The sequence below is a fragment of the Mus musculus genome, chromosome 7 (genome assembly GCF_000001635.26).
Source record: "Mus musculus strain C57BL/6J chromosome 7, GRCm38.p6 C57BL/6J".
Taxonomy (NCBI): domain Eukaryota; kingdom Metazoa; phylum Chordata; class Mammalia; order Rodentia; family Muridae; genus Mus; species Mus musculus.
In genome coordinates, this window is record NC_000073.6 from 35,326,558 (window position 1) to 35,350,998 (window position 24,441).

Genomic DNA, 24,441 nt, shown 5'->3' on the forward strand with positions numbered 1-24,441 from the left:
AGATTTAAGGATTTCAACCTTTTTATTCCTTCCTGTCTTTTCTTTTCTTCTCCTTTCCTTTCTAAGGTCTTCTGTGTGGTTTGTATGAGAATGTTCTCCTTGGGCTCAGATGTTTGACCACTTACTTGGTGCTGATGCTGTTTGAGGGAGGCTTAGAAGGTGTGGCCTCGCTAGAGCAAATATATCACCCAGAAATATCTTACTTTTTTTATTGAAAGCCATGCGCAATTCCCAGTTTGCTTTTTCTGCTTCCTGCTTCCTTTTTTTTTTTTTTTTTTTTTTAATGGTTTTTCGAGACAGGGTTTCTTTGTATAGCCCTGGCTGTCCTGGAACTCACTTTGTAGACCAGGCTGACCTCGAACTCAGAAATCCACCTGCCTCCCTGCTTCCTCTTATCTGGGTGTGGCGTTGCACCCCTGTAATCCCAACACTTGAGAGGCAGAGGCAGGAGGACCCCTGAGTTCCGGGCCAACTTCAGGACAGCCAGAACTACATGGAGAAACTCTTATCTCAACAAAACAACCCAAAACAGATGTACCTCTTGGGGCTGAATTACACATGTCTGTGGTACACAAGTATGTATGCAGGCAAAACATTTATACATATAAAACAAAATAAAAACTAGACAGTGTGACCTCTCAGCTCTGTTCTATCTTCATGGACTCCTAGCACTCTGGAACCATGAGCCGCAGTAACTTTTGTTTTTAATCTGTCAGTTGCCTTGGTAGCATGGAGTTTTATCACAGCAGCAGAAAAGTACTAGTACATCTCACTGCGTTCCTGGCTGACCTGGAACTCACTATGTAAAACAAGCTGGCCCCAGACGCACAGAGATCTGGTTGCCTTTTCATCCAGAGAGCTAGGATCAAAGGCCTGTGCCAACATGGCTGGAGGGATTTCATGCTCTTCTGTGTCAGGTTAACATCCTGCAAATCTGTATCACATTCTCTTTACCCGTGAAGGGAATCTATGATGGAAATATCAACGGCTTCCTGCCCAACATGAACTGTGCAGCAACGGACACAGGAGGCAGATATTTCTGATATCCACGCCATTCCCCTTGCTTCTGTACTCAGGCGTAGAATTGCTGTATCATAGGTAGATCGGTCTTTCGTTTTTAAATGCTGTTTTATTTGTTTGCCGGAGCAGGGCATGCCACACATGCCACATCATTCGTGCCAATAACTCTGTGGGATAAGTTCTTCCCTTGTACTTCCATGTGGGTTCCAGAAATTGACCTCCGGTTCCCAGGTTTTGTGGCAACCCCCTTTACCTATTGAAGTACCTGATGGCCCACGTATAGTATTCTATGTCTGGCTTCCTTTGCTCAGCCAGTGTGGGATCCCTTGTGATTCTGTACATAAAAGCTCTATTCTTTGCCACTTTCCATTATGTGAACCTCGCCCAACTATTCTACCTTGGACAGGCAGGTCATTCATTGTTAAGAGAACTAGATAGCTTCTATCTCAGTTCAACCAGGAATATTCTTTTACTTTTTTCTTGTGAGTGTATATGTATGTATGGACACATGATTGTGTATGTATATGTGTGCGTGCGTGCACGCGCAAGCGCAAGCATATGTATATATAGTGTGTGTGGTATGCAGACCAGAGGCTAAGCTTGAGTGTTGGTCTTTATAAAGTATAAAGACTGTCTACCTTGTTTTTTTTTTTTTTTTTTTTTTTTTTTTTGGTTTTTCAAGACAGGGTTTCTCTGTGTAGCCCTGGCTGTCCTGGAACTCACTTTGTAGACCAGGCTGGCCTCGAACTCAGAAATCCGCCTGCCTCCGCCTCCAAAGAGCTGGGATTAAAGGCATGCGCCACCACTGCCGGGCACTTGTAAATTCTTGTTCTGTTTTTGTTACAGAGTCTCAGGAAGCCTGGACTGGCCTTGAACTCACTGGATACCCAAGGATGACACTGAACTTCTCATCCTGCTAATTCCCAAGTGTTAAGATTTCAGGTATGGGCTGGTGAGATGGCTCAGTGGGTAAGAGCACCCGACTGTTCTTCCGAAGGTCAGGAGTTCAAATCCCAGCAACCACATGGTGGCTCACAACCATCTGTAACAAGATCTGACGCCCTCTTCTGGAGTGTCTGAAGACAGCTACAGTGTACTTACATATAATAAATAAATAAATCTTTGGAAAAAAAAAAAAAAGATTTCAGGTATATGAACCGGAAAAATGGCTCAGCAGTTAAGAGCACTGACCGTTCTTCCAGGCGTCCCGAGTTCAACTCCCAGCAACCACATGGTGGTTCACAACCGTCTGTAATGGGATCTGATTCCCCCTTCTGGTGTGTCTGAAGCCAGTGACAGTATACTTATATACATTACATAAATAAATCTTTTAAAAAATGTTTCTTGGGCTGGCGAGATGGCTCAGCGGTTAAGAGCGCTGACTGCTCTTCCAAAGATCCTGAGTTCAAATCCCAGCAACCACATGGTGGCTCACAACCACCCATAACAAAATCTGATGCTCTCTTCTGGAGTGTCTGAAGACAGCTACAGTGTACTTACATATAATAAATAAATAAATAAATAAATAAATATTTTAAAATGTTTCATATAAAACTATTGTTTTATATGAAGCTTGGGGTGGAACACAGGACTGTCTGTATACTAGTAAGTCCTCTGCCAAATGAATACATTTTTCTAGTCCCCTCTCTTTGGTTTTTAAGACAGGGTCTCTCGCCAGGCGGTGGTAGCACACACCTTTAATCCCAGCACTTGGGAGGCAGAGGCAGGTGGATTTCTGAGTTCGAGGCCAGCCTGGTCTACAAAGTGAGTTCCAGGACAGCCAGGGCTACACAGAGAAACCCTGTCTTGAAAAACCAAGGAAAAAAAAAAAAAAAAAAGAGACAGTGTCTCTCACTACATCCTGGGGATCATTGATTAGCCAGTGAACCCCGGGGATTCTCCTGTCTCTGCCTCCCTGCCCTGTGCTGGATTTACAATGTGCTCCAACATTCTCAGCTTTTTTTGTTTGTTTTTTGGTTTTTTTGTTTTTGTTTTTGTTTTTTTACAGATATAAAACAGGCCCCCGTAAACTCAGCCATCTCTCCACTCTTACCTTGAATTTATCATCTTGCCACCTCTACCTGCCAGGCAGGGATTTGAACTCTTGATACTCTTGCTTCAGTTCCCTTGAGTAAGCAGATTACATGTCCCACCATACACAGTTCAATGCCAGGTTTTGTTTGTTTGATTGTTTGTTTCCTAAAGTTGAGACAAGTGAGGCTGATGTTGCTTTCCTATTGGGTTAGCAGTAACAGGTCTCACATCCTGGTCCCAGTGAGATCAGACTTAGTGTAGAAGGACACCGTGCAAAGTGAGTCATGAGGCTGTCTGAAGGTACCTAAGGATGAAAGTTCAGATAGCTCATGTATCCCGGGGATGGATGCTGACTGGCCCTCTGAAGACACACAAGAAGGAGCTAGTTTTAGATGGGTTGGTCTGTCTGTAGTGACAAGCTTCCCTTTCTTTCTCTTTTTTGTCTGTACTATGCTAGGTGTTGAACACAAAACCTCATATATGTAAGTGCCCTGCCACTGAGCTACATCCCTAGACTCTCTTCTTTAACAAACAAGACAGCTGGAAGAGGCAATGATGTCAGAGTAGATTAAATAATAGACCTTGGTTTTTATTGTATTTACTTTTTACAAGTCTCTCTCTATAGGGCAAAGTACAATTGGGTTTTCTCTCGTGGCGATGACATATTTGCCTTTAAAAATAGAAATTGACTTAGTCACAGTGGCTCATGACTATAATTCTGGCAACTGGGAGGCTGAGACAGACAGCTTCGAGGCTTTACACAATGAGTTTCAGGACAGCATGAACTATAGAATGAGAATCTGTCTCAAAAAATTTGTCTAAATATCTTTTTTAAAAAATCTATAAATGGGGGCTGGAGATATAGCTGCTCGTCCAGATGTTATGAGTTTAATTCCCAGCAGCCACTTGGTGGCTCATAACCACCTACAATGTGACCTGGTACCCTATTCTGGCCTGCAGGCCTATATGTGGGCAGAACACTATAATAAATAAATCTAAAAGAACAAAGAAAGAGGAAACTACAAAGGGCCTAGAGAGATGGATCAGTGCCTGATGCTTCTACGGAGAATTGGTTCCCAGCACCTAAGAAGGGTGTCTCACAATCACCTGTAACACCAGTTCTGGGGAGCCCAACACACATATACGCAGGCATAAACGTAAATAACAGTCTTTTAAAAGGTGATTAAGTCCACATTAGTTAGGTTGGTTTGTATGTGTAACAAACTGTCAAGGCAATTTGAACTAGGCTTGGTGAGGAACACCTGGCATCTTAGCCCTCGGGAACAGGAGACAGGAGGAGCTGGGGCTACACAGTATGTCAGCATTTTAAAACAAGAATGGCAACTTAAACTTCAGGGTATTAGGAGCTGGGACTGCACTGAAAGGGACGGGGAAGAAAGGAGGCAGCAAGCCTGAGGTGAGACACTAATGGGAAGTGTGCCCTTGGCCACTCCTGTCTTCAGAGCTTTGTCTTCCTCCCTCAAGAGTTCCGAGTTCGAGGCCAGCCTGGTCTACAGAGTGAGTTCCAGGACAACTAGGGCTACACAGAAAAACCCTGTCTCGAAAAACCAAAAAAAAAAAAAAAAAAAAAAGTGAAGATCCTATGAGGTCTTTTATAGGTAGGTACAAGGGTGCCAAAATGGAAGCACGATGTCCGTTCAAGTTCTGGTTAGAGTGGAGGTTGTATGACTGATAAGTTCAGGAGTATTAACACAGTAATATACTGACCCACTTCTCTTGGAGCCTGAACCAGAGTGGCTGTGTTTAACCCTCAGCCCCAGGCCAGCACATTTCCAGTGAATTAAAGAAAGCCTGTGTCAAATTGATTTGTGATTGACTTGGTTGACTTAGGAAGAAAGAAAAGTTTTTTTCATCAGCTCTTTCCAAAAACACCTGCCCCAGAGTCCCGCTGATTAGGACTCTGTAGGTTTCTTTTCTTCCCTTTCCTTCTTTTCTTCCATCCTTCCGTCTTTCTTGGAATATGGACACCGGGTCTTTCCACTGAGCCCCAGTGTGGTGGGTTAATGCCTTTTGTCAGTTTGACACTAGTTAGAGGAGGGAGTCTGATTGAGAAAATGCCTCCAGAAGACAGGTCAGTAGGCAAGTCTCTGGAGCATTTCCTCAATTAATGATTGATGTGGGAGGGCCCGGCCCACTGTGGGTGGTCCTAACCCTCCACAGGTTGTTCAGAGTTGTATAAGAAAGCAGGCAGTGGGGGGTGGAGAGATGGCTCAGTGATTGAGAGCATTGGCTGCTCTTCAAGAGAACCCACATAGAGCCTCACAACTGTCTGTAACTCCCATTCCAGGGGGTCTGATGCTCTTCTTTGAGCTCCATGGGCCCATACATATGGTGCGCAGATAGACATACACACAGGCAAAACAACCATATACAGAAAGTAAAAGAAACTCATTAAAAACAAAAGCAAATCAGGCTGTGCAAGCCATGGGGAGGGAGCAAGAGAGTAAGCAGTGTTCTTCAAGGTCTTTGCTTCATTTCCTGACTCTGGATTCCTGCCGTGAGTTCCTGAACTGGTTTCCCTCAGTGATGTAAGGTATATGGAAGTAAGGTAGAAACCAAATAAAGGCCAGGTGTGGTGGTGTACCCTTTTAATCCCAGCACTTGGGAGGCAGAGGCAGGCAGATTTCTGAGTTCGAGGCCAGCCTGGTCTACAAAGTGAGTTCCAGGACAGCCAGGACTACACAGAGAAACCCTGTCTTGAAAACACACACACACATACCACACCCACACACACACACACACACACACACACACACACACACACACACAAAACCCGTTCTTTCTCCAAGTTCCTTTTGGTCAGGATCTTTATCAGAGCAGTGTAAAGCAAACTAAGACACCAGGCTAGCCTCAAACTCAACAGTAGTGCTCTTTCAGCCTCTGGAAAGGCATGGAGATCACAGTGTGTGAACCATCACGTCCCGTCCGTTGGCAGGACCTTTCTTAGACTGAAGTAGCCCTTTTCTCATGACCTGGTGAATTTATTTATATATTTATTTATTTTTTAACTTTTTAACGTATGTTAAGCTGTTGCTTTTGTTTATTTTCAAGAACTTATTTTAAACCTCTCGAACCGTCTAAATATATATTTATTTACTTTCGATGTTTTTACATTTATTTATTTTGTGTGTTTGCTGGGGGGTTGGAGGGGGAATGCATGTGCCATGGCGCACGTGTGAGGTCAGAGAACCTGTGGAAGTTCTTTTTTGCACCTTCTACCCTATGGGTTCCAGGGAATGGAACTCAGGTTGTCAGGCTGAGCGGCAAGCACTTTTATCCTCTGAGCCACCTCTGCAGCCATACTAACACCATTTTTGTTGTTTGTTTTTGTTTTTCGAGACAAGGATTCTCTGTGTAGCCTTGGCTCTGAGACCCGCTTGTCTCTGCCTCCTGAGTCCTGAAATTAAACGCCCCTGGCCCCTAAAACACTTCTTAAAGAGCATGAAAACGGTTGGTTAGTTTTGAAAGCCGAATCTGAGGTTTACACTGCGACCCACAGACCTCCAAAGGCAGAAGACAAAGGTGTTTTTTGGTGGTGGTGGCGGCGGTGAGGAAGGAGTCTACAGGCTGGGGGCTCTAGGCTCCTGCAGATGTAGCCCGATGTGCTACCAATATCCGACGCCAGTTTACCTACTCTCCAGTAGGAGGTTCCGCGAACCCCGAGCCTAAGGAACCCCCTGCTACTCCTGTACTAACCACATCGATACCTATAACACGAGACCAGCCAGAGAAAAAATCACTTGGGCTTGAGAACTGAGAAAACCGAGTTTGGGAACTCTGGCATCCTTAAAGACACCTGCAGAATTCCTGTGCACAAAGCCTGCTCAGTAGGTGGCCCCCTCTCCCGACGACTTCTGCTACCCAAGCGCTCGGAGGCCTCCTCTCCTGCAAACAGCTTTCCGTCCTTCCTGGCCAGAGCCTTTAAAAGCTTCCGAGCAGCGAATGAACTGGTCATGAATGTCCGCGTCCCTGAGTGGGAAAGCAAACGTATTTAGTTCTCTGCATTTACTATTCCTAGGGCTCCAGAGAAAGGGCGAATTTGGGTTTCGCTACGTTTGCTGAAACCCCGATCCCGCTGGCTGCGCCACCTTAACGCTCACAAGGTAGTGAGCTGTGAACAACACTCAGATTAAGATCGAAGGCTCAGCAAGAGCTCCATTCTAGACTCGCGGCAGACAGCACTTAACACTTGCATGGGGCAGGGGCGCGGTCTATACAATCAAGGGCAGGGCTTCAGGGCTCTGGCTTCAGCCTCGGGCGGGGCTGGAGGAGGACCGTGCGTGTTGTGGGCGGGGCCTTAGTTGAGCGGGGCGAGGCTACAGAGTTAGGTATCCGCCTCCGGTAGGACTGGATGGTGGAGGGGCGGGGCCTAGGCGAGATGGGGCGTGGCTCCAGAGATCAGGGGTGGGGCTCACTCTGGGATGCAGGAGGACTGCAAATGCGGGGGGCGGAACTGTAGGGCTTGGGATTCGCCTCTTGGGAGGCTGAAGGCGGGGCCTAGGTGGCAGAACTGAGTTCCAGGCTCGGGATCTGCCTAGGTCCAGGTCTTGCTAAGAGGGGCGGAGCTCCAGATATCTGGCGCTCTAGGGCTCGGGCGGGGCGGCAGGGCGGCTGGCTGGTCGGGGCGGGAGCGGGGGCGGGTCCCGGCGCCTCCTGGGGCCCTTAGTAGCCACTGCACCTCAGTTCACCCTGGACTCCCGCGCTGCCAGCATGACCGATACGCTGCTACCCGCGGCTCCCCAGCCGCTGGAGAAAGAGGGTGACGACTACTTTCGAAAGGTGAGTGGCGAGTCAACAGACCCTCTCTCTCTGTCCTGGCAAACTGCGGAGCGTGCTGAAGGGGCTTGAGGCGGGGGTCGGCTTGGACTGGAGGGGGAGGGGAAGGAGAAGGGAGAGACCCGCAGAGTTGGTGCGGGCCGAAGGGCGGAGAAGGGGGGTCGAAAGGGGATTGATTGCGCGGGGCTTGGAGCCCCGAGCAGATGGCAGCCGGGCTGGGGCGTGCAGGTGCACAGGCAAGCCACACGCAGGTGGGAACCTGGGGAGGTGATCCGGATGGCCCTGCCAGGCTTCTCGCGCTGGTGGGGAAAGGACCAGCTCCTGGCCACGCTGGCGAGCTCGGTCGGTCCCTCTGCACTTATACCGCAGCTCAGTTTCCACCCGAGCGCTTAGCCATGGTGCATCTGGAGGGCGAGTTTTGCTCTTTTGCCTCCCAAGTGCTTTCAGCGTTGGCCCCCTTCGACTTCTTGGTAAGGGAGAGTGGATGCTGCAAGGGGACCTCGGGCGTGCCCCTTCGTTTGTCCTCGCCCAAGAGAGCCAGAGAACCGGAGTCTCACTCTTCCAAAGTGGATTTATCTGTATTTGGTTGTCCGAGAGACCGAGAGGGCGAGACTGGACTCTGCGCGCTTGGCACGTCTTGGCGCTCCTGGGCAATTAATGCGACTGCCTTTCGCCCTGGAACTCAGTTCCTCAAAAGCGACCCCATTAGGCGCCCACAGCGGTGCTGGGATTGCCCAACAGCTGCTGGCTTTCAAAGGCACTTTAGAGGTGCGAATCACTGTGACAGACTCCTCACCTTCCTCTTGGGTCCCTAGAGAGTCTAAAAATAGCTTTTGGACTTTGGCCAAGGATCACCTGGTGGGTTGAGAGATTGTCGTGGATATTTTTCTAACTGATACGATCGAAGGCGCAGCGAGCAGTCATGAATAGGGAAGTGAAACTGCTTCCCACAGAGCAATCAATTCTTAATTGTTCGTAAATGGGCTTGGCAGCTTCCTTCTCCCGCGGGACTCTGGCATCTTAAAGAACTTTTGCTCACACGTGAAGTAGTAATAGAAAAGAGGGAAATCTGGAGACAGGTGGGGACAGTGGGCAATTTTTAAAGTTCCTTTTGGCATTTAAAAAAGTTTTAAAGTATATTTAAGTTGAAAGATGTCATCATGGAATTACAGGATTATAACTTCTAATTATGTGTGGCATTTGGGCCAGAGGATCACAGGCCAGAATTGCAGGAGGTTGCTTGGCCTGGGAATCTCAAGATGTCCAACCTAAGGCCCTAGGGCCTGGCTGCCACCCCCACAAAATTGCTTTACAGCCTCCAGCAAGTTGCTGTCTCTTTGTGGGATATCAGTTCTTGCTAGATTGTTTGTCTTCTGAACAGATGGCTTGGTGGACCTGTGGCAGCTTCTTGGTGGGGAGAAGGCAGGAAGTCAGAGAGGATGAAATATACTCTGGAGGGCGTCAAGCTTTTCAGAACAAGTTCTCCTGTGGCACCCATTCAGAGCAGTGAATCTCAGGAGAGGATGTGGGTGGGGAAGGGAAAAGATTGGAGCCTGAATGTTTTTTAAAGATTTAAGTGTATGTGTATGTGCATGCACGCTCACACGCCTTGGAGGCCAGAAGAGAAGACCAAATGTCCTAGAACTGGAATTACAAGTAGTTGCGAACTTCCACTTAATATGAGTGCTAGGAACCAAACTAGGGTCCTCTGCAGGAACAGTAAGCAAGCCTAACTGACCACTGAGCCGTTTCTCCAGTTCTTTGGGTATTTCTCAGGTGCAGTTTCTCTGATGCTGGCTGATGAATTTTACAACTAACATCTGTGCAGAATTGAAACCCTTGTCACTGCAATTGTGTTGTGTCTGAGTTAAATCATGCCAGTCTGCAGAGTGCTGCCTTTTGTATCAGGAAAATAAAAGGGTTGGGGTACGTTTTTCTAATCTGTGCCCTGAGCCAGTTTGATGTAAGTCATATGACAGATGAATGAACTGTGGAGGTTAGACAGGTGAAGGAGATGGAGAAGGGGCCCTGCAGGCAGAGGGAACAGCCTGGGCAAAGGTATAGAGGTACAGGTGCTTGGAACCTTCTGAGAGTAGAGGGATGTTTGGAAACTCAGCAGTTTCCGATTAGATTGCATATCCTAAGGAACTAGGGGATGCTGGAGATTCATGGAAACATTTAAAGCAGATTCAGCCATGTGGGATTAATACCAGAAAAATCATTTTGACTGCAGTGGTGGAGAAAGAGTGAAACTGGGCAGGAAGTTGTATTGCTTTAGACCAGTGCTTCTCAGACTTCTTAATGCTGTGACCCTTTAGTACAGCTCCTCATGTTGTGGTGACCCCCTCCCCACCATAAAAATCATTTTCTATGCTACTTCACAATTTTGCTGCTGTTAGGAATCCGAATCATAATGTAAGCTTCTGATATGTAGGATATCTGACATGTGATGCCAAAGGTGTCTTGACCCATCTGTGGAGAATCACTGCTTTAGACCCTGTGATCCCATTGTCTTTATCTTCCCTACCCTGATACAGACTGCCAATGGCGTTAGCCAGCATGAAATCCTATGTCCAGGTGGGGACCGCAGCTCAGTGGTAGGGCACTTGTCTAACATGCACATGATCCTGGGTTCCCTTCCCAGCCCTGTGAATTAAAATTGGATAGCAGGGATGCCAGTAGGGAGGCTCCGATGGTGAGTGGGACCAGCAGTTTGCCAGCTGTGAACGGGAGATGTCACTTTGGGAGTCATCCAAGTGATTGGCATTTTCAATAGTGAGTAAAGAAGCCGGGGCAGAAATATCTGGATTAAGGGAAGGAATGAGCAGAAGGAGGAAGACAAGCTGGAAGGGTGGCAGTGCAGAGGAAGCTGAGAGACGTTGACAACCCTAAAGAGTGCTGGAGGGGTTCAGGTTATCCCTTCAAGGGAAGAGCAGAAAGTGAGTGAGTGGAGGGTAGGAACAAAAGCCAGTGTGGCAGGGATGCTGGAGGAGGGAGATGTAGGAAGGGAGATGAAGGGAGATGGAAGGTGTGTGTGTGTGTGTGTGTGTGTGTGTGTGTGTGTGTGTGTGTATGTATAGACAAGGTCTCTTTGTACAGTCCAGGTTAACCTCATCCATGCAGAATCCCCCTTTGTCAACAGAGAGAGAGGACTGGGCATAGAACCTACAGTTTTCTACATGCTAGGGTCTCTGTCACTGAACTGCGTCGCCAGCTCCTTGAATTTTTTTTTTTTTTTTTTTTTTTGCTAAGACAGGGTTTCTCCATGTTGCCCTGGCTATCCTGGAACTCTCTCTGTAGACCAGGCTGGCCTCAAACTCAGAGATCCATCTGCTTCTGCCTCCCGAGTGTTGGGATCAAAGGCGTGCGCCACCACTACCCAGCTTAAATGTTTCTTTTTTTTTTTTTTAAGATTTATTTATTTTATGTATATGAGTACACACTTTAGTTGTACAGATGGTTGTGAGCCTTCATGTGATTGTTGGGAATTGAACTTAGGACCTCTGCTTGCTCTGGCCAACCCCACTTGCTCCGGCCAAAGATTTATTTATTAGTATAAGTTCACTATAGCTGTCTTCAAACGCACCAGAAGAGGGCATCAGATCTCATTATGGGTGGTTGTGAGCCACCATGTGGTTGCTGGGATTTGAACTCAGTACCTTTGGAAGAGCAGTTGGTGCTCTTACCCACTGAACCATCTCACCAGCCCGAATGTTTATTTTCAAGAAGATTTGCTGGGGATGGAATTGGGGTCCTCTTGTGTACCTCACATATACTCTACTACTGACCTATAACCCTCTTTCCCAAATGCTTGCTCTAGAATGGGCAAGTCTAGGGCCTTGATTTTTGTGTTTCTTTTTTCTTTTTCCTTCTTCTGTAGTTGTTGAGGAAAGAGAGTTTGAATTCTCCATTCTCCTGTCTTTACCTCCCATGTGCTTTGTTAACAAGTACAGACTTCCAAGCCCTGTTTGAGTCTTCTTAAAATCTTGTTTTTATGTATACAGCCCCGGGGCTTGTGCCTGCTTGGTTAGGACACTATCTCAGCCTCCTAAAGCACTTAAAAAGCAGGAGAATGAAATCAAAGAACACAAGAACACAAAGCAAATTTGCTGCCTCCAGGCTCTGCAGGCCCCTCCTTCTGGAGTGTGGACTGAGTTTTGCTTTCTAAGATAAACCTTGATTAGTTGCTCACCAGACAAAATCAAACTGCAGGGAGATGTGATCGCACACACCTGAAATTCTGGTAATGAGGACTCAGAGAGGCTTGTGGGCCAGCCTGGGCTCTGTGTACAGTGAGTTCCAGGCCAGCTTGGACTAGTAAAACCCTGTCTCAGAATAAAAACTAACCAAAGAAGGGAGGAAGTCAGGTGTGGGGCTGTTTGAGACTCAGGAAAAGGATAAACTGGGGAAGCACTTCTGGCTGATAGGAGGAGGGAGGTGAGGTTTGGAAGTATTGGGAGGGCCAGTCAATCAAGGGGGAAGGAATGGGCACCCCAAAACTAGATATGTAGTCAGGACCTTAGACAACATCCCTCAGGGCAGACTCTTCCTGCCCTGGGTCCTTATCTGTTCAAGATAAATTTAAATTCTCATCAATTCTATGTTATCCCTTCCTTAGGTCTTTCTTTCTTTCTTTTTTTTAACTTATTTATTTATTTATTATATGTAAGTACACTGTAGCTGTCTTCAGACACACCAGAAGAGGGCATCAGATCTCATTATGGGTGGTTGTGAGCCACCATGTGGTTGCTGGGATTTGAACTTCGGACCTTCGGAAGAGCAGTCGGGTGTTCTTACCCACTGAGCCATCTCACCAGCCCTCCTTACATCTTTCAAATGGCAATCTGTTCTATGGACTGAGGAAGGCTGTGCCTTTGGCTGACCCTAGCTGAGGGACAGACTGTTGGATCCCGATTCCCCCTCACTCCGATACCCTTGAGAAATAAAACCTAAAGCCTTGAGAGAGTTAGGCAAGTGCTCTACCTGTCTGTGACAGCTCCAGCAGTCTGGGCCCTGCTGCATAAGGCAGGTGGCCTTTCCTGGGGTGCTGAGCAAGGCTGTGATCCAAAGCTTTGTCTGCACAGGCCATGCTGAAAAAGGAATGAGCTTTTTTCACTGTGTTCGGAGTGAGCAGTGGGGTAGCTCCCCGGCCATGGTCAGCTGTGTTTTGTGTGACTTGTACACAAAACGAAACCTAATTGCTCACATGTCCCTATACAAGTTGGTTGTGGATCCAAAGTGTGCAGAATGACAGGGAGGGTAAAACCAGAGGCTCTTGGGCATTGTGTGGGTCCTGGTTGTACAGTTTGAGGACACAGAACCCCAGGCCAGGACATCCTCAGGACAAACTCTGTCCTCTGGGTCTGGAAGACAACTTGGTGGCATCTTTAAAAAGAATAGAGAGAGAACTTGCTGGCTGTCAAGGTGCCTTGTCTTTCTCTGGCTTCTCACTGGGCCATTTCCTTCTTCCTAAATTTTATGATGCTTACACCAAAATAGATTCTATAAGATCAGGATAAATTCCTTTCCCAGCTTGTATACCTTTATATATTTAAAATTCTTCTTCCTTAAAAGAGAGAAAATTGAGCCTGGTTGCTACCCTGTCTCCCCAGGTTTTTTTTTTTTTTTTTCTTTTCTTGTTCAGAAAGGCTTTGAAGAAAATGTGTTTAGACCTGTTGTTAACTGCAGAGCCATGTGAAGATTGTGTACTGAGAGCAGACCCCCATCTCTGGGGCCTCCTCCCCCTGGGGGCGGTAATTCTAAAATCCCCTAGAAAACCTGTTTTAGCTGGGAGAAGAGAAAAAAAGAAAAATATAGAAAACCTTGCCCTAGGACTTTAGAGAGGCTCGGAAGTGGGAGGTGGTGGCGGAGGCACTGTGCGCAGGGAGCTGTGGGACAGTGAGGCTCTGTCACTTGCTATCTCTCCGCCTCTTCTTCCCCGGGGAACACTGTCCATTGTTTTTATTCAAGAGCTGTAGGAGCCTCTGATTGTTTGTTCTCTAAACCTACTGGCTGGACAGGGCCCCAAGGTCCACTGTGTCCTGGTTTATGGCCCCTGTTTACTTTCTGGGCTTCCTGGAGGCTCCAACTGGGAAAGAAGGAGGGAGAAATTCTACTTTTTGTTTAGGGGTTTTTGTTTGTTTGTTATTTGTTTTTTTGTTTTTGTTTTCTTTTGTTTCCTTTTCTTTTCTTTTTGTGCTATGTAGCTCAGACTGGTTTGGAGCTCACTATATAGACCAGGCTGGCCTTGAACTCAGTCAGAGATCTGCTTGCCTCTGCCTTCAGAGTACTGGGATCATGGGCTCTTTTCTTTGTAAGGCAGCCTCTTTGTCCTCTGTACCCATGATCTGATTTCATATAAGAGGACTATGGGGAAGTCTTGTTTCATTTATTTCTGATGATGCTGGGTTTTTTGGTGTTGTAGGCAAGCACTCCACCACTGAGCTACATCTCCGTCCTCTATTGACTTCATATTTTGAAGCAAGGTTTCCCTAAGTTTTCCAGGCTGGCTTTACAACTCTCTGTATCACAGGTTGTCTTTGAACTTCTGATCCTCCTGCCTCAGCTTGGCTGTAGGGATCATAGGGGATCCACTGCTCCAGTCGTATGGGCTAATGATGATCCCTGCCCTTGGGTCCTACAATTTCAGTCCCAGGGGATCTGACGTCCTCTTCTGACTCCTGCAGATCAGGAGGAGGGAAGAAAGTGAAGGGGCATCTACATTTGCTGATCCTGTTTCTCTCTAGCTCAGGGTTAGACTACTTGCCTAGCAAAGGCAGAGCCCTGGGTCTGGCTCCCAGCACTGAAAAATAAAGAACACACAAAAGATCCAAGCCCCAGAACAACCAAGGGTCCCCCACCCTTAATATGGGTCTAAAGGCCTGGCTGGATGCAGGGTGACCATAGCCTTCATGAGGGTTCAGGTTTGCAGAGGTGCACATCTCCCGCCCAGAGGGCCCGCTGGCACTGCTTGCTGTGGGATTGTGGCCAGGAGGAGTCCCCTAGCAGAAGTAGGGTTTTCAGGTGACTCAGAGGAGAGCCAATGTGATGAGCTGTGGCACTGTAAATGTCCCTTGTTTCCTGCGGCAGTTTGGACAGTTGCCAAGCCACCACCTGATGCTGCTAGGCATTGGCTTTGGCTGGATCAACGCTTCCTCCTGTGGCTCAGGTGCGTTGTCTCCTGACACAAAGGCTGCATTGGAAGTGGCCACAAAGAACAGAGGAAGTGCAGGCGCTTCTCAGCCATAGGGCCATGTGGACAGAGTGGGCAGTAGGGCTGCTGTCTGCGAAGCGCCAGGGACAGAGCAATGGTGGTGAACCATGTGAGTCCTGGCCTTTTCAGGGAGAGCTGGGAGTTCATCTGTCCCCTGAGGCTTTGGAAAACTCCCAGGTTTCCATTTATTTATAAGAGAATAGAGGAACCCAAACAACTTCAGAGGTGGTTTATGGGGTACTGTAAGTTGTCATAAAGAAGGCAATCACCGAAATGTACAAGTTCAAGGTCATACCCCACTGCCCCCACCCCACTGCCATACTGGTTAGATAGGTCTGACAATCTTATTGGTGAGAATAAGTGGGCCATATTGCATTTCTGGTAATACAGTTGGACATTTTAGTGATTATATGATTGATATATAGTAGATGTTGATTGTGGATCTTACTGGAAGGAGCTTACAATTCATAAAGTCTTGATCCTTTTTTTTTTTAAGGGTTTATTTATTTTATGTATGTGAGTACCCTGTTGCTGTCTTCAGACACACCAAAAGAGGTCATCAGATCCTATTACAGATGGTTGTAAGCTACCATGTGGTTGTCGGGAATTGAACTCAGGACCTCTAGAAGAGCCACTAGTGCTCTTAACCACTGAGCCACAGCCCTACCCCCACAAGAGCTATTTATATAAAAAAAATCAAATCTGTCTTTTAATTTTTTATTATTTACTTATTGGGGTGCTTGTTGGATAGTTTTTTGTTTTTTGAGTCAAGGTCTTGCAGTGTAGCCTAGGCTGGCCTCAGCCTCGAGATATTCTGGCCTTAATCTCCCATGTGGAGAGATCACAGGCCCGCACGGTTTGTTCATTTATTTATTTTAGGCACGGAAATCTAGACTCCTCCATCTCCAGCCTCCAGCGTGGCAAGAAGTGAAATGAGCTATGTGTGTATTGCAGGGTATGGCTTGCTATTTCTGTACTTTCTGGCTGACAGCTCTGGCAAAATCAGAAACAAACAAGTCTTGTTTTCCAGATTTTAGTGGTTGAGTAAGGGATTGTGCAAGCAGAACGGACCTGGAGAGGCAGAGAAATATATTCTTGCTGGAGAAATACACCTGCCTTGTGTGACCCAGTCCTGGGGTTTCTGGCCTGGTGCTATCCCAGGCTCACCCTGTCTGTCACTCCCAACTGCTAGAACTTGCTCTTTGCCCTGGCGTTACCAGAACTTCCTATGTACAGGCTTTATCTGGAGTTATCCATGTCTTCCAAATTAAATGCCTCCAGTTTCCCCTTAGTCACTGCTTTAAAATAGTGTTTTACAGGTAAACAGCCTGTTGGAGTCCTCAGAAAAGATGGGCACACCATGAGATAGTACTATAAAATAGACCTCTCTGCCTGCCTTCCTCCCCCCCCCTCTCTCTCCCTCTCCCCTCCCTCTCCTCTCCCCTCCCTCTCCTCTCCCCTCCCTCTCCTCTCCCTCCCCTCCCCCCTCTTCCCCTCCCTCTCATCCTCTTTCTCCCTCTCTCTCCCTCTCTCTCTCTCCCCCCTCCCCTTTCTCTCCCCTCCCTCTCCCCCTTCACTTCCCCTCTCATTCCCCTGCTCTCTCTCCCTCTCTCTCTCTCCCCCTCCTCCTCTCCCTCCCCCTTCCCCTCTCTCTCTCCCCTCTCTCTTTGACTATCACTCTTCTTCCCCCTCCCCTTCCCCCTCCCCCTCCCCCTCTCCCTCTCTCCCTCTCCCTCTCTCCCTCTCTCTGCGGGTAGGTAGCCCAGCCTTGAACTGCTGATCCTCCTGCCTCACCCTCCCGAGTGCTAGACTGTTCCTGTGTACCTTCATGCTTGGAATCCTGTGGTAGAATTTTACTCAGCAATAAAAAAGGAATGAACACTGGTAAATGAGGCATCATGGACAAATCTCGCGATAGGTTGTTGGGCAAAATAAAGATACATACTGATTTTATTTGTGTAGTTTGAGAACACACAGAAATGTAAGGTGATTAAAAACTCAGAGTTAGGCCTATGAGATGGCTCAGCTTTCAAAGGTTCCCAAGTCTCATGTCCTGCATTTAGTCACCAGAACCCAGAAGATAGGAGGAAATGACTCCCAAAAGTTGGCCTCTGACGCCACATAAGTGCTATGACACATATGTACCCATATATACACACATATTCAAGTGATCATGCACGTATATACACACATAAAAAAACCGAATAAAAAATATTTAAGGGTGGGGCTGGAGAGATGGCTCAGTGGTTAAGAGTACTGACTGCTCTTTCAGAGGACCTGGGTTCAGTTCCCAGCACCCACATGGCAGCTGACAACTGTCTGTAATTCCAATATCTGACACTCTCACCCAGACATACATGCAGGCAAAGCACTCAGACATAAAATACAAATAAATAAATTTAAAGAATAAGGGGTTGGAGAGATGGCTTAGCAGTTAAGAGAACTGCCTGCTTTTCAGAGGACCTAGATTTGATTCCCAGCCCCAACATGGTGGCTCACAATCATCTATAAAGGGATCTGATGCCCACTTCTGGCCTGCAGGTGTACATGCAGCAGAGCAGTAATATACATTAAAATAAATAATAATAAAATTTTTAATAGAAAATTTAAGAAAAGAAAGCCAAGTGTTGAGTGTCTGGGATGATGGATTTTTTTTTGGGATTTTTGGGTATATATATATATTATATATGTATTATATATATATTATATATATATTATATTATATTATATATTATATTATATATTATATTATATATTATATATTATATATATATCATATATATATATCATATATATATTATATATAGGCATATATGTTGTCTAGATGCATTGAACTATGCATTTAAGATTTGTGTGTTTTATAATGTGAAAATTAACCTTCAGTTAAAAAAAAAGCGTAGCAAGGAGATAATAAACTGGTCCCTGTAACTGAGAAGTCTGGAGTGATGGCTTCAGGTCAGGCTTGATCAAGGGTCCAAATGCTCTCGCTAAAGTTTCCTTCTGGTTGTGGTGCTGTGGTGGCCTTTAATCCTTACATCTGGGAGGCTGGCAAATCTCTGAGTTCAAGGTTAGCCTGGTCTACAGAGTGAGTTTCAGGACAGCCCAGGCTCTTTGTACTTACATAGTCTTCTGACACTCCAGAAGAGAGAGTCAGATCTCATTACAGATGGTTGTGAGCCACCATGTGGTTGCTGGGATTTGAACTCAGGACCTTTGGAAGAGCAGTCAGTGCTCTTAACCACTGAGCCATCTCTCCAGCCCCAGGAGACACTTTCCTAATGCATCTAAGTAATCACAACCCCTTTTGAGATATGGGCTCAGAACATAACTCATGGTGATACTCTTATCTCTGCAGTGCTGGGATTAGAGGTGCGTACCGCCACACCCAGCAAGGGCCTCTTGGTGATAAGCTTTGATTGAGCCCAATGGTCATTCCCCACCCCTGTACTTTTTTTTTTTTGATCCAGTCTTAGTTGCAGGGACTTGGTTTTCTACGCTCCAGGCATGAGTCACACATTCTTCCTCTTGGGAAGGGGGTGAGAGAACAGAGCTGTATCTCTGTGACCATCCCAGGCTTTGAGATGGAAAGTTCCTCTTTGCCTTCCAGCTGCAGGATCCAGGATGCTGTGCCTGGGAAATGGCTTTGAAGCTAGCAAGGAGAGCGAGCGTGCATTCTCTCAGAACTTGCTTCTCTTGGGTGCTAGTTGTCTGACTCTTTTAATTTTTTAATGCGCACACACACACACACTTGAGTGTAAGTGCAGCTGCCAGTGGAGGCCAGAAGAGGATGTTGGATCCTTGGATGCTCTGGAGCCCAAGTTACCATGTGAGCGGTAAGCAATCTTAACCACTGAGCCATTTCTCTAGATCCCCACTTCATGTTTTAAGAGTAACTGAGGGCTGGAGAGATGGCTCAGCGGTTAAGAGCACTGGCTCTGAGTTCAATGGTGGGTGAGCCACCATCTGTAATGGGATCCGATGCCCTCTTCTGCTGTGTCTGAAGTCAGCGACAGTGTACTCAAATATATAGGATAAACAATTTGGTGGGGGGTGTTTTTGTTTTTTCGAGACAGGGTTTCTCTGTGTAGCCCTGGCTGTCCTGGAACTCACTTTGTAGACCAGGCTGGCCTCGAACTCAGAAATCCACCTGCCTCTGCCTCCCGAGTGCTGGGATTAAAGGCATGCGCCACCATGTCTAGCTTCAATGGTGACTCTTAAGGTGAAACAACATGTAATTCATTTGTGCCTGAGTTCTAAGTCAAGCTGGTGTGATGGCTGGTCTGTCTGGTATGTGCAGGGCCCTAGGCTCAAATCCCATCATTGCCACCAACATACCAACACACGCATGCACACACCCACATACATGTACATATACACACACAGGCATGCACACATGTATATATGCACACACAAAGTAAGACCAGAAATGAGACACACGTGGTGGGACTCACCAACACTCAGTACGGGTTCCTGGGTGGCTTAGCCCCTTGTGGTTCTATTGCTTCTTTTTTTTGGGGGGGGGGTCTTGCCTACGTTTACCTCTCTGGGAACTTTGCAAGCAGCCGCATGGGCTTTTTGTGAGTTCCAGCGGCTCCCAGCATTCCTACCTGTCAGTAAGAAGTAATGTAGTTTTGAGTCCAGTGACTCAGTCCAGTATAATCCCCTGCATTCCTATGCCTTATCTAGAAACTGGACCCTACGTTTGTTGGCTGCTTAGAGCAGAGATTTCCAGAAGTTGGGTGAGGTATAGGAAGAGGAAAAAAGTTCTCTTAAGCTGGAGTAGATGCTTATCTGAGCTTCAAGAAGGACTCCATTATTAGAGTGTCTGTAAAGTCTCATTGGTGGGCTGTAGCGTTCTGGGGCAAGTTGGACCAGTTCCTTAGGGATTCCCAGCCCTTTACTATTAAAACACCTAAGCAGTAAAAGCATTTTTCGTGACTGGAGAAATGGCTCAATGGTTAGGAGCCCTTGCTGTCCTTGCAGAGGACTCAGGTTCGGTTCCAAGCACTCAGAAGGCAGCTCGCATCTACACGTAACTCCAGTTCTAGGGGAGCCGACACCCCCTTCTGTCCCTCACAGGCATTGCACACTTGTGCACATACACAGAGGCAGGCAAACAATTGCGCTCGTGAAAATACAAACAAGCAAAATCTGAAGAGAGCTTAATAGTGTCTGGGGAAGAAAGAAAGACATCCTGTGCTCCTTGAAAGGGTCTCGTGTAGCCTAGGCTGGCCCAGAAGTTCTGATCCTCCTGCCCTCTCCTTCTGGGTGTTGGGATGGCAGGCATGCACACACAAGACCTCATGCATGCTAGGCTAGGAAAGCATAATTAAGATCTGTCCCAGACACCTCCCCACCCCCGTTTTTTAAGATGTAAAAATAATGTGTGTGTGTGTGTGTGTGTGCAAGGAAGCACAGTGCCCACAGAGGCCTGAGGTGCTGTAACCCCACGGAGCAGTTGTGAGCTGTCTGATGGGGATCCTGAACCTCTTCAGGAGCAATACAAGAGTTTAATTGTTGAGCCACCTGTCTAGCCCTACCCGCCCCCACACATCCCCCCCCCTTTTTTTTGGCATGGTCTCTATCTAGTAAAGACTGGCTTCAAACTTATTTTGTATGTTCAAGCTGGCTTTGAACACCCAATCCTCTTTCCTCAGACTCTTTTTTTTTTTTTTAAAGATTTATTTATTCATTATATGTAAGTACACTGTAGCTATCTTCAGACACTCCAGAAGAGGGAGTCAGATCTCATTACAGATGGTTGTGAGCCACCATGTGGTTGCTGGGATTTGAACTCTGGACCTTTGGAAGAGCAGTCGGGTGCTCTTACCCATTGAGCCATCTCACCAGCCCTCCTCAGACTCTTAAGTGGTGGAAACAGCTTCCTTATTCAAAGGTTAAAAATCAGGGATATATTAAGATACTGGCTTTAGAATCCGGTCCAACTCAAGGTTCTGCATATCTGTACAATTTAGAAGGTGGCCAATGCTACTACCAATGCAGACGTGATCAGAGCAATTTGATTCTTGAGTTTACTTATTTTTAATGTATGTGCATTGGTGTTTTGCCTGCACATATGTCTGTGTGAGGCTGTTGTAGTTGTGAGTTGCTGTGTTAGTTGAACCCAGGTCCTCTGGAAGAACTGTCAGTGCTCTTTACCACTGAGCTATCTCTTCAGCCCCTGGCCTCAGAAATTTGAATCCAGAGGGAAATATCATCATGGGACTGAGAACTAGGTGGGGTGGAGGGATGCTAGTTCCCTTCTGGGAAGAAGGAATGAGAAAGTCCTGAGGAAGGATGGTAACTCACGGCTCTCTAGTCCGAAGGCCACATTCTGGGGCCCCGAGCAGGCTGGGCTATAGGTGACTTACTTCTCTTCCCAGGGGTCCAGGCCATGGGTGCCAGAGTGGTGTGGGGGTGGGAAGGAGTTGATTGAGGTTGTTAGTGTAAGGTTTCCTGAGCACTCCGCCTACCGGGACACTCCCAGGGAGTAGCCACTGGCCCTGAAGATAAGCCTCACCAAGGAATTCATTCAGACCCCGCCTGTCTGAGCTAGGGAGAGCACCATTATGTTTGAAGGAAATTGTTTGCCGATCTGAAACCTGTTACACGATAAGGAGGGGCTAGGGACGTACCCCAGTGCCAGAGCCCTTGCCTAGTGGCTTCAGTCGCCAGCACTAAAGAAAAGAAAAAGGAAACGAATACCTCAGAAAATCATAGGCAGAGAACTAAGACATCGAAGCGATCAGCATAGAAAACAGTGCTTACTGAGTCCTGGGAAGCTTACCGAGTGTCTAGTTTTCAAAGATGAAAATTAGTGCTTTAGTCAGGTCAGAAGCTCAGCAAATAAAGGTGATCATTGCCAAGGTTGACAACCTGAGATTGATCCCCAGGGGCCACACAAAAGGGACAACTGACTCCCGCAAGTTCTCTGACCTTACGTAGCATACTTGCCATGACCTCCCACACTAATAATAGTAAATTATTTTTGGAAGCTTGGTATGACGATATACACCTATAATCTCCCCTCCCCTCCCCCTCCCCCTCCGCCTCCCCCTCCCCCTCCCCTTCCCCTTCCAGCTTTTGAGGCAGGGTTTCTCTGTGTAGCCCTGGCCATCCTAGAACTCTCTTTGTAGAACAAGCTGGCCTCAAACTCAGAGATCCTCCTGCTTCTGCCTCCCGAGTGCTAACACTTATAATCCCAATGCTCCACAGGCTGAGGCAGGAGGATTGATGTCAATTGGAAGCTGACTTGATAGAGACGCTGTCTTAAAACCGAAAACCCATAGTAAAACAGAACAAAACTTTTGAACCCAATTAATGAGATATCCCATTTTGGAAATGGGACAAAGGTTTTGAGTCAATAATTTCCCAAAAAAAGATGTACAAATGGCTACAAGCCTATGAAAAAGAGTCAGCATTTCCTGGGCTTGATTTCCACACCCAAGGAGATGACATGGGGTAAGAAATCTTCCTGACTTAGGGCCTAAGGGCTCTAGCAATAGTTTCCGAGGTGACCAGAGTCGTTTTATTTCACATTTTGTAGAAGAGCTGGGCAGTCCTAGGAATGAAACTCAAGGTCTTGCTCATGCCAGGCCAGCCCTGTGTGTTGAGTCATATCCCTAACCCAAGCCAGTGAAAGAGTTGACTCATGGTGACATGCCACACACACCAGGATGGCATGCTGGCTATTTGATGTCAGGATGGCACCAACCTAGACGTATCTGGGAAGAGAAAATGCCACCATAATAAGATGTAGGCAAGTCAGTATGGGTGTTGTCTTGATTAGTGATGGACTCGGGAGCAGTCTGGTTTCTGCTCCAGTTCCCTGGCTCCTGCTCCAGTTCCTGCCATGACTGAGGGCTGGATGATGGTGGATGGTTACCAGAGAGTTGTAAGAGGAAAGAAAACATTTTCTTCCCAAGCCAGCTTTTGGGGATGGTATTTTATCACAGCAATAGAAACCTAAGTCAGGTGGCTGTCATAGGAAGGAAGGAAGGAAGAAAGTAAGTAAGTCGGTCTAGGGCTGCAGTAAAGTAATGGATTACTTGATCTACCAGTGAGGAGCTGGGGGTGTGGCTCAGTTACAGAACACTTGCTAATGGGAATATAAAATGATGTAATGACTTTGACAAATGGTTAAACACAGAATCAACCACATAATCCCTAGGTATATAGAAAAAAAGTCAGCAATGTTTATTCAGAGAAACAGCTTGCATAGAAAATGAGGTTTTAGGTTTTATTTTGTTTTGTTTTGAGACAGGGTTTCTCTGTGTAGCCCTGGCTGTCCTGAAACTCACTCTGTAGACCAGGCTGGCCTCGAACTCAGAGGTTCATTTGTACTGAGATAAAAGGCGTACATCATTGCCCAGCAGATTTTAGTTGTCCTTACACACAAACACACACACACACACACACCCTTCCCTTCCCTTCCCTTGTCCTGAGCCATACCTAGTATGAGAACCATAGGGAGAGAAAAACAGGTTATCTACAGTCTAGCCTGCTCAGGGGCTCCCTAATCAGCAGCCTTTGGACTAGAGGGTCAGAAATGAGTTACTTTCTTCCCTCAAGGTTTTCTTGAAACTCCTCCTCCTCCTCCTCCTTGTTTTAAGCTTTTTTGGGGAGGGGGGGTGCAGGGTCTCATGCAGCCCAGGCTGGTCTTGAACTTGTTAAGTTGCTAAGACTGGCCTTGAATTCCCGGTCCTCCAGTTCTCATGTTCCACTTACTGGGATTTTAGGCCTGGGCCACCACACTGCGCCTCTAGCCGAGTTTGTGACAGCAAAGAATGAGAACACTTCAGTTGTCCAGCAACTGGTAAATGGTTAAACAGAACAAATGTTGTATGCTTACCTAACGATAAAAGAGGGAATTGGGTGCAGGCAGGCTGTGGTCTGGGTGAACTTTGAAAACAATATGCTAGCCAGGTATGGGGCACTGGGCCATAAGTCCAGAATGTAGGAAGCTACAGCAGGGGTTGCACAGATTAAGGCTAGCCTGGGCTACGCAATAATACCCTTTCAAAAAGGGAAACGCAGTAATAATGGGGTAGGGGAAGAGAAGAGAAAGCTAAAGTGCTTAGGGACTGGAGTTCAGTTCCCAGCGGCAACTTGTGAACACTGATGAGGTAGAGATGGTGGAGCCCGGGCCTCTCTGAGCAGCTGCTTTAGCCTACTTGTCGAGCTCCAGGCCAGGGAGAAATGGTAGCAACACAAAGATAGGTGGCACCTGAGGAATGACACCTGGGGTTGTCCACTGGTCTTCACATGTATGCACATGCGTGTGTGTGCACTCACACACACAGTCTCTCTATCACCCATACACTCTTTCACACACACACTCTCTCTCTCTCACACACATACACACACTCTCTCCCTCC

At 46.9% G+C, this 24,441-nt stretch overlaps 1 protein-coding gene across 2 annotated transcripts in view; it reads left to right on the forward strand.

Moving 5' to 3' along the window:
• Window positions 1-7,622: 7,622 nt before the first annotated feature.
• Window positions 7,623-24,441, forward strand: part of Rhpn2 (rhophilin, Rho GTPase binding protein 2) — a 58,108-nt gene continuing 41,289 nt past the window's right edge. Inside the window, exon 1 of one of the 2 annotated variants that reach the window (XR_391076.1) lies at window positions 7,623-7,854. Coding sequence is in view for 1 of the 2 variants with exons in the window: in NM_027897.4 (NP_082173.3) it covers window positions 7,786-7,854 (69 nt within the window). In the remaining variant the exon portion in view is untranslated. The remainder of the gene's footprint in view (window positions 7,855-24,441) is intronic. The other variant, NM_027897.4, reaches the window with a different exon arrangement.